At 42.1% G+C, this 15,111-nt stretch overlaps 2 protein-coding genes across 11 annotated transcripts in view; one reads left to right on the top strand and one right to left on the bottom strand.

Annotated features, from left to right (window-relative positions):
* SCLT1 (sodium channel and clathrin linker 1) overlaps positions 1 to 15,111 on the bottom strand; it is a 304,861-nt gene that overhangs the window by 84,541 nt on the left and 205,209 nt on the right. The window lies entirely within an intron of this gene.
* The window catches only part of JADE1 (jade family PHD finger 1), a 147,973-nt gene that overhangs the window by 124,665 nt on the left and 8,197 nt on the right, over positions 1 to 15,111 (top strand). For 9 of the 10 annotated variants that reach the window (XM_056563460.1, XM_056563424.1, XM_056563420.1 and 6 more), the window contains exon 10: positions 1,645 to 1,765. In XM_056563460.1, coding sequence (XP_056419435.1) covers positions 1,645 to 1,765 — 121 coding nt within the window. Of the gene's footprint in view, positions 1 to 1,644; positions 1,766 to 7,861; positions 7,900 to 15,111 lie in introns of all 10 variants that reach the window. The other variant, XM_056563466.1, reaches the window with a different exon arrangement.

Raw genomic sequence — 15,111 nt, 5'->3', positions numbered from 1 at the left:
TGCATTAAAATTATGTACATACAATTTGTTTTCTAAGACTTTGTTTTAGAAAACTGTATGATTTCCTAGTGTGTGTGTAGATATGTGTATATAAATGACTAACCCTTTAATTTAAACATTCTCATAGTGCGCACCCAGGCCTGATTATAATGTTTATATTGTTTTATGTCTATAATAAAATGATTGTGGAATCCAACTGCACAGGATTTGTTAGTAGTCTAATACCATGGAGGCATAGAAGCTGTAAACATACAATAACTAACACATTTTTATTCAAGACTATTTGTACAGTTGTGATTGTGAATTATAACCCAGGGAAGTCTGTCTGTCAAATCTTGATTCATTCACTTCATAGACTGTAATAAAGTGAATCAGATCAGTTGGTAGACCAGGCAGTGGAGAGCATTGCTGCGGACCCCACTAGGTTATAAATCGATCGCAGCAGATCTCAGCATCCCGCTCCTCCGGTGCAGGTCTTCTTCCTGCTTCCTGGGCTCGGTGACTCATACTGCGCTCAGCGCATCGCCGGCCACAGCGATATACCGCCTCGGCCGGTGATAGGCTGAGTGCAGTGTCATATAAGGAGCCTGGGCCTGGCCTTCTCCCTGCTGCCCGGGATCCTAACATGACATTGCACCTATCAACGGCCGAGGCGGGACATGGCTGCGGCCGGCGATACGCTGAGTGCAGTATGAGTCACCGAGCCCAGGAAGAAGACCAGCACCGGAGACCGATATCGGCGCAATGGGGGAATGTAGGAAGGTGAATTAAAGTTTTTATTTATTTAAATTTTTTTGCAGCCCAGGCACAGGGGAAAACTGTTTCATCACAGTTCTTTAAAGGGGTACTCCCGTGGAAAACTTTTATTTAATCAACTGGTGCCAGAAAGTTAAACATATTTGTAAATCACTTCTATTAAAAAATCTTAATCCTTCCTGTACTTTTTAGGGGCTATATACTAAAGAGAAATCCAAAAAAGAAATGCGTTTCCTCTGATGTCATGACCACAGTGCGCTCTGCTGGCCTCTGCTGTCCATTTTAGGAACTGTCCAGAGCAGGAGAAAATGCCCATAGCAAACATATGCTGCTCAGGACAGTTCCTACAATGGACAGCAGAGGTCAGCAGAGAGCACTCTGGTCATGACATCAGAGGAAATGCATTTCTTTTTTTTATTTCTCTTTAGTATACAGCACCTAAAAAGTACTAAAAGGATTAAGATTTTTTTTATAGAAGTGATTTACAAATCTGTTTAACTTTCTGGCACCAGTTGATTTAAAAAAATAAGTTTTCCACGGGAGTACCCCTTTTAATACTTTAAAAATGACTGTACTCTATATATCAGATTACTGGCAGTCGGCTGATCAGTAGCTCTTTCAGGGCACTTCCTATTTTCTGAGGTTTCTGGGTAAAGAGTGAATTTACATAATTGTTTGAAAACTATCTGGATTGTCTCCCCTCAGTGCTTATCCCTTGGCTCCTGTTACATGAATCCTTTTGGCTTTACATTGCTGTCTGTACATCTGTTGTGGTGTGGTAATCCTGCTAGAGCCAAGGCAGGATTTTGGCATGAACTCAGGATGCATCCTCTATGTAAACCAAATGCTCTACTCACAAGCTGAGGTTTCCTTTCCTATCTATTTTAGGTACGCAACCTCACTTACATGGTGACCAGAAGGGAGAAGATGAAGCGATCGGTCTGCAAAGTTCAAGAGCAAATCTTCAATTTTTACACAAAGCTCTTGGATCAGGAAAGAAGCAATGCCGGTAGGATACATTCTATACCTACAAAATACAGGATCTCCTGTGTCATCCTGAATTCGTAACTTCTCAGGAATGAGCATACATTCAGGAAACTGTCACATATGCACTTTTTTATTAGTGTATTTTTAATATTGACCGACAGACCTGACAGGGTAACCAATTTGCAGGTTGAGGGACACATAGGTGACCACAATATAATACATTTTAACTTGTTTTTCACTAGAATGTTCTGTCCAGGGGCCACAAAAACACTGAACTTTAGGAAGGCAAAGCTTCATCAGCTTAAAGAAGCCCGTAACATTGCATATTGGGATAATGTCCTCAAAAACAAGAGTATAGACAGTAAATGGGGTATTTTTAAAAGTAAGGGATTGTCCAGCAAAAGTAACAACCGGTGTATGTGTCAAAAAGTATATTAAAAGTATTAAGGACCAAGCCCATCATTTTACCCAAAAATATATGGCAAAACAAAAAAAAATCGTTGTGCAACAAAATTGAAGAAAAAACGCCATTTTGTAAATTTTGGGGGCTTCCGTTTCTGAAGAAACCTTTTCTTTATTCTGTAGGTCCATACGATTAAAATGATACCCTACTTTATATAGGTTTGATTTGGTCTTGCTTTTGGAAAACTTTTAACTACATGCACGAAAATTAATATGTTTAAAATTGTCATAGTCTGACCCCTATAACGTTTTTATTTTTCCACGTACGGGGCGGTATGAGGGCTCATGTTTTGCGCCGTAATCTGAAGTTTTTAGCGGTACCATGTTTGTATTGATCTGACTTTTTGATCGCCTTTTTTATTCATTTTTTCATTATATAAAAAGTGACCAAAAATACGCTATTTTGGACTTTGGATTTTTTTGGGCGCATACGCCATTGACTGTACGGTTTAATTAACTATATATTTTTATAGTCCGGACGTTTACGCACGCGATGATACCGCATATGTTTATTTTTATTTATAGTTTTGTTTTTTTTATTGGAAAAGGGGGGTGATTCAAACTTTTATTAGGGGAGGGGTTAAATCATCTTTATTAACTTATTAACTTTTTTTTTTTTTTTGCAATGTCATAGCCCCCATAGGGGACTATAACATGTATTACACTGATCTCTTACACTGATCAATGCTATGCCATAACACCTTATCCCCTCCCCACCCTCCCAAACCCCCAAATCATATGTGACCCGCGGGCGCTCCTTCTCTACCCCCCTCCCCCAATGAATTATCAGCCACTGCGCTGTACTGTACTCTGTATTCCTGTGCCCGGGCTGCAAATATTAAAAAACAAACTCCCCTTCTTCCTACGTTACTCCGGTACCGGCCTCATGGTCCTCCGCTGCGATCCTCTTGCTGCTTTCTGGGGATGGGAACGTCGCAGAGCCGTCAGTCTATAACCGGCCGCAGCGATGTCCTGCCTCGGCCGGTGATAGGCTGAGCTTACTGTCATGTAAGAAGCCAGCCAGGTCCTTATATGACAATGCGCTCAGCCTATCACCAGCCAAGGCGGGACATCGCTGCTGCCGGTGATAGGCTGACGGCTCTGCGACGTTCCCATCCCCAGGAAGAGCGTGTGGCCGTTACCGGAGCAACGGGGGAACGTAGGTGAATGTGAGTGAAAGTTTGTTTTTTAATATTTGCAGCCCAGGCACAGGAATACAGAGTACAGTACAGCGCAGTGGCTGATAATTCATTGGGGGAGGGGGAGAAGGAGCGATCGCGGGTCACATATGATTGGGGGGGGTAGAGAAGGAGCGCTCGCGGGTCACATATGATTGGGGTTGGTAGAGAAGGAGCGCTCGGGGGTCACATGATTAGTTCCCCGATGTGGGGATAGCACGCTACAGCTGATCATTCATTCAAGGGGGGGAGGGGTCTAACTGGTATTGTGGTATGGGAAAAAAAATCATCTTGTGCAGGAAAAAAATTTCGGTATTCTGTATGAACCGGTATACCGCCCAGTACTACTTGCCTTATATCCTGGTGAAAAATTTGAAAATTTTGCATTTTTCTTACTTTGAAGCTCTCTGCTTGTAAGTAAAATGGACATGCCATATAAGTTATCTATTGATTCACATATACAATATGTCTACTTTATGTTGGCATCATAAAGTTGACATGTTTTTACTTTTTGTAGACATTTATTTATTTATTTTTTATACAAGGGGTAAAAGGAGAAAAAGCCACCAAAATTTGTAACCCCATTTCTCTCGAGTAAGGAAGTACCTCATATGTGGATGTTCAGTACTCTGTGGGGGCACTACAGGGCTCAGAAGCGAAGGAGCAACGATGGGATTTTGGAGAGCAAATTTTGCTGAAATGTTTTTTGGGGGGCATGTCGTATTTAGGAAGCCCCCATGGTGCCAGAACAGCAAAAAAAATAAAAATAAAAACACACACATGGCATACTATTTGGGAATGTAACAAGGGGTACAGTGAGCTTTATCACCCCACAGGTGATTGACAAACTTTTGTTAAAGTGTGACGTGAAACTGAAAAATTAGATTAGAATAAGATTCACTAAAATGCTGGTGTTATCCCCAAATTTTTCATTTTCACAAGGGGTATTAGGAAACAATGTCCCAAAAAATATGTAACGCCATTTCTCTCAAGTAAGGAAATACCTCATAAGTGGATGTAAAGTGTTCTGTGGTTGCGCTAGAGGGCGCAGAAGGGAAGGAGTGACATTGGGCTTTTGGAGAGAGAATTTGGTTGCAATGGAAGTCAGGGGCCATATGCGTTTACAAACAGTGGACCCCCCCACATGAGACCCTATTTTGGAAACTACACCCCTCCCAGAATTTAATAAGGGGGGCAGTGAGCATTTACACCCCACTTGACAAATCTTTGGAACAGTGTGCTGTGCAAATGTAAAAATTACATTTTTCATTTTCACGGACCACTGTTCCAAAAATCTATCAGACACCTGTGGGGGTGTAAATGCTCACTGCACCTCTTATTACATTCCGTGAGGGATGTAGTTTCCAAAATGGAGTCACATGTGGGGGGGGGGGAGGGGGGTATCCACTGTTCTGGCAGCATGGGGGGCTTTGTGAACGCACGTGGCCTTCAATTCCGGACAAATTCTTTCTCCAAAAGCCCAATGGCGCTCATTCTCTTCTGAGCCCTGTAGTTTGCCAGCAGAGCAATTTACATCCACATTTTAGTGAAAAGAAAAAGAAAAAAAAAATAATTTTCACGTCCAACTTTACAAAAAATTTGTCAATAACCTGTGGGGTGTTAAGTCTCACTATACTATACGGGCGGAGGTTCACAGCGAGTTTTCCGCTGGGAGTTTGAGATGCAGCGAAAAATTTGGCGCATCTCAAACTTGCAGCGAGAAACTCACTGTAATTCCCCCCCATGTGATTGTACTCTGTACATTCACATGGGGGGGGGGGGGCAAACCTCCAGCTGTTGCAAAACTACAACTCCCAGCATGCACTGACAGACCGTACATGCTGGGAGTTGTAGTTAAGCAACAGCTGAAGGCACACTGGTCGCGAAACACAGAGTTTATTACTTAACTCAGTGTTTTGCAACCAGTGTGCCTCCTGCTGTTGCAAAACTACAACTCCCAGCATGTCTGATCTGTCAGTGCATGCTTAGAGTTGTAGTTTTGCAACAGCTGGAGGCCCACTGTTTGCAAAACACTGAGTTAGGTAACAAACTCTGTGTTTCGCAACCAGTGTGCCTCCAGCGGTTGCAAAACTACAACTCTAGCATGCACTGACAGCGAAAGGTCATGCTGGGAGTTGTAGTTATGCAACAGCTGGAGGCACACTACTACAACTCCCAGCATGGCCTTTGGCTGTCAGTGCATGCTGGGAGTTGTAGTTTTGCAATAGCTGGAGGCACACTTTTTCATTGAAAAAATGTGCCCTCAGCTGTTGCATAATACAACTCCCAGCATTTTGCACTGCATGCTGGAAATTGATGCTAAGCAACAGCAGGAGGCAAACAGGCATCAGCTCCGGCTGGATCCTGCCGCCGGCATCGCTGCTGCCGCTGTCACTGCCGGTCCTGGAGTCTTCAGAGCCACCTGAGGGGATCCCTGCCGTTCTTCGGTCAGGTAAGAGACCCGATCGCCGCTCCAATCACCGCCCATGGGGGATTTGCACGGGATGCCTGCTGAATGATTTCGGTGGTGAACTGAAACGCTGAGGTCCCTGGGCGCAAAGGTGTATCTGTACACCCTTGGTCCTGCTGGGGTTAATGCAACTCTTTGAAATACCAACTCTCCACCCCCTTCAAATCACTGGCCTCCTCCTGTGCTGACAGAAGAGTAGGTAGGAGGAGGAGGGATGTGAGGTCTCTGCATTAAGAGCCTTTGACAAGATGTCACCGCTTACAGGGGAGAGACCACATGGTTATATTACATTTCTATTAGTAAGTTGTTTAATTTTACAGTTTTTACACCATCCACAGGTTGTTTCTTTCACTGGAAAGTCCCTTTAATTTCTCACTTTGAGAGGTACATACCTTTTTATAGGTTAGGAACAGCAAAAAATCAATGTGGTTGAATAAAATAGTTAAAGGGGTGCTCCACTGGAAAACATTTTTCTTTTAAATCAACTGGTGCCAGAAAGTTAAACATATTTGTAAATTACTTCTATTAAAAATCTAAATCCTTCCAGTACTTATCAGCTGCTGTATAATCTACAGGAAGTTCTTTTCATTTTGAATTTCCTTTCTGCCTGACCACAGTGCTCTATGCTGACACCTCTGTCCATGTTAGGAACTGTCCAGAGCAGGATAGCTTTGCTATGGGGATTTGCTCCTACTCTGGACAGTTCCTAAAATGAACAGAGGTGTCAGCAGAGAGCACCTTCTTCAGTCAGAAAGGAAATTAAAAAAAGAAAAGAACTTCCTCTGTAGTATACAGCAGCTGATAAGTACTGGAAGGATTGGGATTTTTTAATAGAAGTAATTTACAAATCTGTTTAACTTTCTGGCACCAGTTGATTTAACCCCTTAAGGACCAAGCATTTTTCAGTTTTTGCACTTTCGTCTTTTCTTCCTTACATTATAAAAATCATAACCCTTTCAATTTTGCACCTAAAAATCCATATGATGGCTTTTTTTTTTTTTATGCGCCATCAATTCTACTTTGTAATGACATCAGTCATTTTACCCAAAAATCTACAGCGAAACGGGGGGGAAATATCATTGTGTGAAAAAATGTAAGAAAAAAACGCCATTTAGTAACTTTTAGGGGCTTCCGTTTCTATACAGTACATTTTTCAGTACAAATGACACCTTATATTTATTCTGTAGGTCCATACGATTAAAATGATATCCTACTTATATTAAAATCATAACTACATTCATGAAAATTAATACGTTAAAAATTGGGGTTAAATCACGTTTATTATCTTTTTAGTTTTTTTATGCAGTGTTATAGCCCCCTCTAGGGGCTATAACATTGCTTACACTGATTGCAGGCACTGTTCAATGCATTGCCATAGGAATGCATTGATCAATGTTTTCTTCGCTTGATTGGTCAAGCCTGGATTTCAGGCTTGGAGCAATCAAATGTCGATCGGACAGCTGGGAAGAAGGTAAGGCACCTCCCACTGTCCCCTCGCGATTTTACTGCGGCGGTGAAGAACAGCTCTGCTGAGCTTGCTGGTATGGATTTCTCCCGTCTTAGACGCCGCGATCAACTTTGATTGCGGCGTCTAAAGGGTTAATATCGGACATCAGCCAGCTTCTGAGCACGCTTCACAGATCGGGAGCAGGCCACGGATGTAAATATGTGTCCATGGTCGTTAAGGGGTTAAAAGAAAATATTTTCCAGTGGAGTACCCCTTTAAGGGTCCCATAAATAAGAAAAATGCAGCAATTAAGCTTCTAAAACAGGAAGGTATTGAAGCATTAAAATAAATAAAGTATGAAAAAAAACATAAAAGCAGCATAACAGAGAGTCTCATTGTCAATGAGAATAAAACAAACCCCAAAATGTTCTTCAATTATATAAATAGTAAAAGGTTAAAACTGAAAGTGTGGCTCTTTAAAAGGTAATGATGGAGAAATTATAGAGGGTGATCACAAAAAAGTGAATATATTAAACATATTTTTCTCCACTGTATTCACAGAGGAAAATGAAATGCCAGGTGAAATGCAGCAGGATAAGGTAAACTCTCCATTACATGTCACCTGTCTGACCCTGTAGAAGTACAGTGCCACCTAAAATCTAAATAGACAAATCACCAGGCCCAGATGGCATTCACCCCCTCATTCTCTAAGGGAGTTACCTAATAGACAGACCTGTATTTCTATTTTGTTAGTACTCTACAGTGACAGGATCTTTTCCTGGACACTTAAGGACTAACACTTAGCAAATGTAATGCCAATATTCAAGAGGTGAAAAGGTGAGCCCAAGAACTATAGGTCTGTGAGTTTAACCTCCATCGCATGTAAATTGTTCGAGGGTTTTCTGAGAGATGCTACAGTATCTTGCATAAGTGAGTACACCCCTCACACTTTTGCAGAAATTACTCCCTGCTGCACTGTTAACAGTGCTTAATGTTGCTGTCCCCTCAAAATAAAGCAGTACAGCCCCCCCCCAGGTGGACATTTTTAAATTGGGCCCAATTAGCCATTTTCCCTCCCCAGTGTCATGTGACTCGTTAATGTTACAAGGTCTCAGGTGTACATGGAGAGCAGGTGTCTTGAATTTGGTGTTATCGCTCTAACACTCTCTAATACTGGTCACAGGAAGTTCAACATGGCACCTCATCTCAAAGAACTCTTTGAAGATCTGAAAAAAAAATAATTGTTGCTCTAAAGAGCAATAGTATTACAGGTTATAGTCAATAGATTTTGGAGGTGTGATGTTGATCCAGGGATTTTTCCAGACTTGAATTATGGAAGGGATTTTTACCCCCCTAAAACAGTGTTTCTCAAGCACGGTCCTCAAGACCCCCAACAGGTCATGTTTTCTGGATTTCCTTAGTCTTTCACAGGAGATATAACTGTGGTGATGCCCGATTCGCTGACCATAATTATATCACCTGTGAAAGACTAAGGAAATCCCGAAAACATGACCTGTTGGGGGTGCTTGAGGACTGCGCTTGAGAAACACTGCCCTAAAATGAAGACTGGTTTCCACCTCATTGGATTTTTGACTTCCTCTGGATCAACAATACAGTGTAATAGGCCTTAGGCCATGTTCACGTAGCGAAAAATTTGCGGAATGTCTGTCTGGAAAACACAGACAGAAATTTTGCAAATATCTGATACCAGCAGAATATATCTGCGCTAGGACCACTCGGAGAGAATCAGGCCAGAATCAGGATTCCCGCAGCATTTGTTTCCGCCGTGTGCATGGTGCAGCAGAATCTCCTTGAAAACAATGGGATTCTTCTTCAATGGAATTTTGTAAGCCATAATTTTTTTTATTATTCTGCTGGCATAGCCATAGCCAGGGTGTGTTTTTTTTCTCAGTGGGACAATAGCAATAATAGCACCATTTATTGCATCATGTAAAGTATTAAGATACTTTCAAAAAAATATTTGTGTGGTAAATTTGGTTGAAAAAGCAATTCCATAATTATTTTGGGTTTCATTTTTACAGGGTTCAATTTAGTAGTGATCATTACGTAATTTTTATCTCAATTAATTTTTTAGCCCCTTAGGAACCAATCAAGGTCAAGTACATGATGTGTCAGTTAGGGTGTAAGCCCACTTAATACCTGTCTGCTTTCAGCTGGGGAGGGCCCTCTCTAATAGCCAGCAATGAAACTGGCATATAAACAGCAGCAATCAAAGTATAAAATTATCAAAACTGCACAATAAATGGTGTAATTGGAAAAAATAAAGTGCTAGAATTTCAGATGTTTGGTCACATCATAAAAAGCAATCAACCTACACAAAAATGTTATAATACATACATTGGATGGTAAACTGAAACAAAGTTCAATTGGTCCTGCAAATGACTCTTTGAATGGAAACATTTTATAGTTATGTTTTTTAGAACGCAAGGAAAATAAAATGAAAACCCAAAAGTTTAAATTGGCTGTGTCCTTAACCCCTTGCCAAAAAACGCAGTTTATAAACTGCACAGCAGGGGTATGAAGCGAGCTCAGGAGTTGAGCGCGCATCATACCCATATGGTCTGGGCTGCTATCAGCAGCCAGGACCCGTGGCTGATGCCATCATCATCAATCAGGCCCATGTCCTGCATTAACCCTTAAAGGGGTACTCCGCCCCTAGACATCTTATCCCCTATCCAAAGTATAGGGGATAAGATGTCAGATCGCCGCGGTCCCGCTGCTGGGGAGCCCTGGGATCCCAGCTACGGCACCGCGCTATCATTACAGCACAGAGCGAGTTCGCTCTGTGCGTAATGACGGGGGACGGAGCAGCGTGACGTCATGGCTCCGCCCCTCGTGACATCACGGCCTGTCCCCTTAATGCAAGTCTATGGGAGGGGGCGTGATGACTGCCACGCCCCCTCCCATAGACTTGTATTGAAAGGGGCGTGCCATGACGTCACGAGGGACGGAGCCGTGCCATAACTTTGCTCCGGCCCCTGTATTGCCCGTCATTACGCGCAGAGCGAACTCTCTCTATGCTGTAATGATAGCGCAGTGCCGCAGCTGGGATCCCAGGGCTCCCCAGCAGCGGGACCGCGGCGATCTGACATCTTATCCCCTATCCTTTGGATAGGGGATAAGATGTCTAGGGGCGGAGTACCCCTTTAAAACACCACAATTAAAGTTGATAACTGGGTTTAAATGTGCCGAAATCTGTCCCTAGTAGCTCAGCGGAGCTGATCAGTACTATCACGGGAAAATTGCGATGTCCCGATAAGCAGTAAAGACGGAGGGAAGTCTTTTACCTCCTTCCCTGTTGTCCGATCGGTGCTCCTATGCTGCAGCCAGCCATTGCAGGCTGTAGCAGTCGAGCACCAATAAAACTGATCAATGCTCTCCTATGGAGCATTATTGATCAATGCATGCAATCTGAAGATTGAATGTAATAGTGTCCTATGGGAACTAAAACATTTTGAATAAAGTGTTAAAAAAAAAAAAAAAGTTATGAATTATCCCCTTCTTTAATAAGTTTCAATCACCCCTTTTCTCATTTTTAACCTGTTAAAGCCTAAGGGCGTACCTGTACGCCCTGGTCCCACTACCGGGTTAAAGCATGCCCACGAGCTGAGCACGCTTCAAACCCGGTGGGTCCTGACTTAGCAGCAGCAAGGACGCAGGGTTAATGCCGGGCAACACCGATCAGGCTGATGTCCTGCATTAACCCTTTAGATGCCGTGATCAAAGTTGATTGCGGTGTCTAAAATGAAAGTCAAATGAACCCGGCAGCTCAGCGGAGCTGAGCGGAACAATCGCAATGTCATGATCAGCTGAGAGGACGGTGGGAAGGCTCTTACCTGCCTCCTTGCTGTCCGATCAGTCCTCTGCTGTTCCCAGCCAGCCATGCAGGCTGGAGCAGCAGAGCACTGATAACACTGATCAATGCTATGCTATGGCATAGCATTGAACAGTGTATGCAATCAAAAGATTGCATAGTATAGCCCCCTATGAGGTCTTAAAAAAAAGGTAATAAATGTGAATAAGCCCCTCCGCTAATAAAAGTTTGAATCCTCCTCCATTTTTCACTTTTTAAATAAAATAATGAACTAAAAACATAAAAATAAAATTTTAGGCATACTAATTATGGTATAAAATGTGTTTGTTTTTTTTGTTTTTTTTCTTCATTTTGCTCTAGATTTGGTGGTAAAATGAGTAATGTCATTACAAAGTACAGTTGATGGCACAAAAAACAAGCCTTTATATGGCTCTGTAAGTGGAAAATTGAAAGCAATATGGCTTTGAGAAGACTAAGAGAAAAAACGAAAGTGCAAATAAAACATGTCCTTAAGGGGTTAATGCATATGGCCACCTTGACTTTTTAACATATTAGCAAGTACATGTTGGACACAGCAAGTTATATGGGTTTAACAAACTAGGTAGTTAATAAAGAAAACACGGCCCTTAAAGGGGTACTCCACCCATAGACATCTTATCCCCTATCACGGGGATCCTGCCGCTGGGGACCCCCGCAATATAGCATGCAGCACCCACCGTATCTGCTTCCGGAACCGCTGGAGGTCCTGGCTCCCGACCACGGGGACGGAAGATCGTGACGTCACAATCTTCCGTCCCCGTGGTCGGGAGCCAGGACCTCCAGCGGTTCCGGAACCAGATGCGGTGGATGCTGCATGCTATATCATCTTATCCCCTATCCTTTTGATAGGGGATAAGATGTCTAGGGGTGGAGTACCCCTTTAACATGAAAAAAGCCAAACCAGGCATAATTTGGTGAACAAAACATTTAAGCTTTTTTTTTTCTTGATGAGTGCTGCATATTTTCTTCAATACCGGTTTTTAGTGGGTTTTGTTAGGCTGAAGTCTGATGCTGTTTGCATTATTGGAGTATAATTTGCATATCGTACCACTTCATTTACATTGTTGTGCCGCTAATTGCTCTGTGTTTAACAAATGAAGCTTTACTTAGAGCCCACATTACCCACATCTTGTAGAGAATCATTTAACCCCTTAAGGACTCAGGGTTTTTCCGTTTTTTGCACTTTCGTTTTTTCCTCCTTACCTTTTAAAAATCATAACCCTTTCAATTTTCCACCTAAAAATCCATATTATGGCTTATTTTTTGCGTCGCCAATTCTACTTTGCAGTGACATTAGTCATTTTACCCAAAAATGTACGGCGAAGCGGAAAAAAAAAATTATTGTGCGACAAAATCGAAAAAAAAACGCCATTTTGTAACTTTTGGGGGCTTCCGTTTCTACGCAGTGCATATTTCGATAAAAATTACACCTTATCATTATTCTGTAGCTCCATACGGTTAAAAGGATACCCTACTTATATAGGTTTGATTTTGTCGCACTTCTGGAAAAAATCATAACTACATGCAGGAAAATTTATCTTCTGACCCCTATAACTTTTTTTATTTTTCCACGTACAGGGCGGTATGAGGACTCATTTTTAGCGCCGTGATCTGAAGTTTTTATCGGTATGATATCGGTTTTTGTTTTGATCGTACTTTTTGATCACTTTTTATTCATTTTTTTAATGGTATAAAAAGTGACCAAAATACGCTTTTTTGGACTTTGGAATTTTTTTTGCGCGTACGCCATTGACCGTGCGGTTTAATTAATGATATATTTTTATAGTTCGGACATTTACGCACGCGGCAATACCACATATGTTTGTTTATTTATTTTTTTACACTGTTTTATTTTTTTAATGGGAAAAGGGGGGTGATTCAAACTTTTATTAGGGAAGGGGTTAAATGACCTTTATTAACCCTTTTTTTTACTTTTTTTTTGCAGTGTTATAGGTCCCATAGGAACCTATAACACTGCACACACTGATCTCCTATGCTGATCACTGGCGTGTATTAACACGCCTGTGATCAGCATTATCGGCGCTTGACTGCACCTGCCTGGATCTCAGGCACGGAGCAGTCATTCGTCGATCGGACACCGAGGAGGCAGGTAAGGGCCCTCCCGGTGTCCGATCAGCTGTTCGGGACGCCGCGATTTCACCGCGGCGGTCCCGAACAGCCCGACTGAGCAGCCGGGTCACTTTCAGTTTCACTTTAGAAGCGGCGGTCAGCTTTGACCGCCGCTTCTAAAGGGTTAATACCGCACATCGCCGCGATCGGCGATGTGTGGTATTAGCCGCGGGTCCCGGCCGTTGATTAGCGCCGGGACCGACGCGATATGATGCAGGATCGCGGCGCGATCCCGCTTCATATCGCGGGAGCCGGCGCAGGACGTAAATATGCGTCGTTAAGGGGTTAAAGGGGTAGTTTGGTGTAAAAAAAAAAAAAATGTATCCCCTGACATGCATCTCTGCAGGAGAGCTGTACATACATACACTGGGCGATACACTGCTGAGGTAGCCAGAAGGATTACCTCTCTTCCTCTGCCATTTATGGCTCTGAGATTGATAAAGCCTGGCAGGACCAGGCTTTATCAATCGAGTGCAGAGCACACAGATCAATGTAGTTCTATGGAATCACATTCATCTGTATGAGCAATCTAATGATTCCTCTTAAAAGTCCTTTAAGTTGACTAATAAAGTGTAAAAACATTTTTTTAAATAAAAGTAAAAAAAAAAAAATTCCAAATTCCATATAAAAACATAATAAAAATGTGGTACCGTTGCGTGCGTAAATGTCCCAACTATAAAAATATAGCGTTAATTAAACTGCATGGTCAATGGCGTATACGAAAAAAACACCAAACTCCAAAATTGCGTGTTTTTGGTCATTTTGTATAAAAAACGATTAAAAAAAAGTCCCATCAAAACAAAAATGGTACCAATGAAAACTTCAGATCATGGCGCAAAAAAATGAGCCCTCTCCGTATATGGAAAATGTATACGGGTCAGAAGAGGAAATATTAAACCTATTAATTCTCATGCATAAAGTTATAATTTTTTAACAGAAGTAAAACAAAATCAAACCTATATAAGTTGGGTATCATTTTAATGGTCATTTTTACTGAAAAGTGCACTGTGTGGAAACGGAAACCCCCAAAAGTTACAAAATGCCTATTTTTTTTTTTTTTCAGTTTAGCCCCACAAATATTTTTTTCTGTAAAAGTTACATTTATGGCACAAAAAACAAGCCCTCATATGGGTCTGTAGGTGGAAAATTGAAAGCATTATGATTTTTAGAATGTAAAAACCCGTGGTGCAAAAATGAAAAAACCTGTGGTCCTTAAGGGGTTAAATAAAATAATATAAACAAAAATAAACATGTGGTATCACCACGTGTGAAAATGTCTGAAATATTAAAATATAATGGCGTATATGTGAAAAAAATTAATTAACTCCTTCCCGATATAGGATGTATGCATACGTCCAATCATCCAACATGTTTGCGCAATTGGACGTATGCATACGTCATAGCGATCTCCTGCACTGCCGGGCAGCGCAGGAGATCGGCGACGGGACCCGGCTGTTAATCACAGCCGGAGTCCCACCGCAGCTGCCGGAGCCGCGATCGCGCTAGTCCCGGCAGCATTAACCCCCTAGATGCCTTGATCAATCCTGATCACGGCATCTATGGTGTTGACAGGGGTAGCACTCTCCCCCTGTGCTCCAACGGCGGCGCCGCGATACGATCGCGGGTCGCCGTTGGTTGCTATGGCAGCAAGAGGTCAGATCATGACATCCTGTATGCCTGCTGCGGAAGCCTGTGAGATCCAGCCAGCCAGTGTAAAAAATTTAATAAAAAGTTCTTCAATAAAAGTATGAAGTGTAAAAAAATATATTAAAAAAATGCCCCTTTCCCAATAAAAGCCCTGTACTAT

Source organism: Hyla sarda, chromosome 1 (genome assembly GCF_029499605.1).
Source record: "Hyla sarda isolate aHylSar1 chromosome 1, aHylSar1.hap1, whole genome shotgun sequence".
NCBI classification, from domain to species: domain Eukaryota; kingdom Metazoa; phylum Chordata; class Amphibia; order Anura; family Hylidae; genus Hyla; species Hyla sarda.
This window is presented reverse-complemented; position numbering and strand designations above follow the sequence as displayed.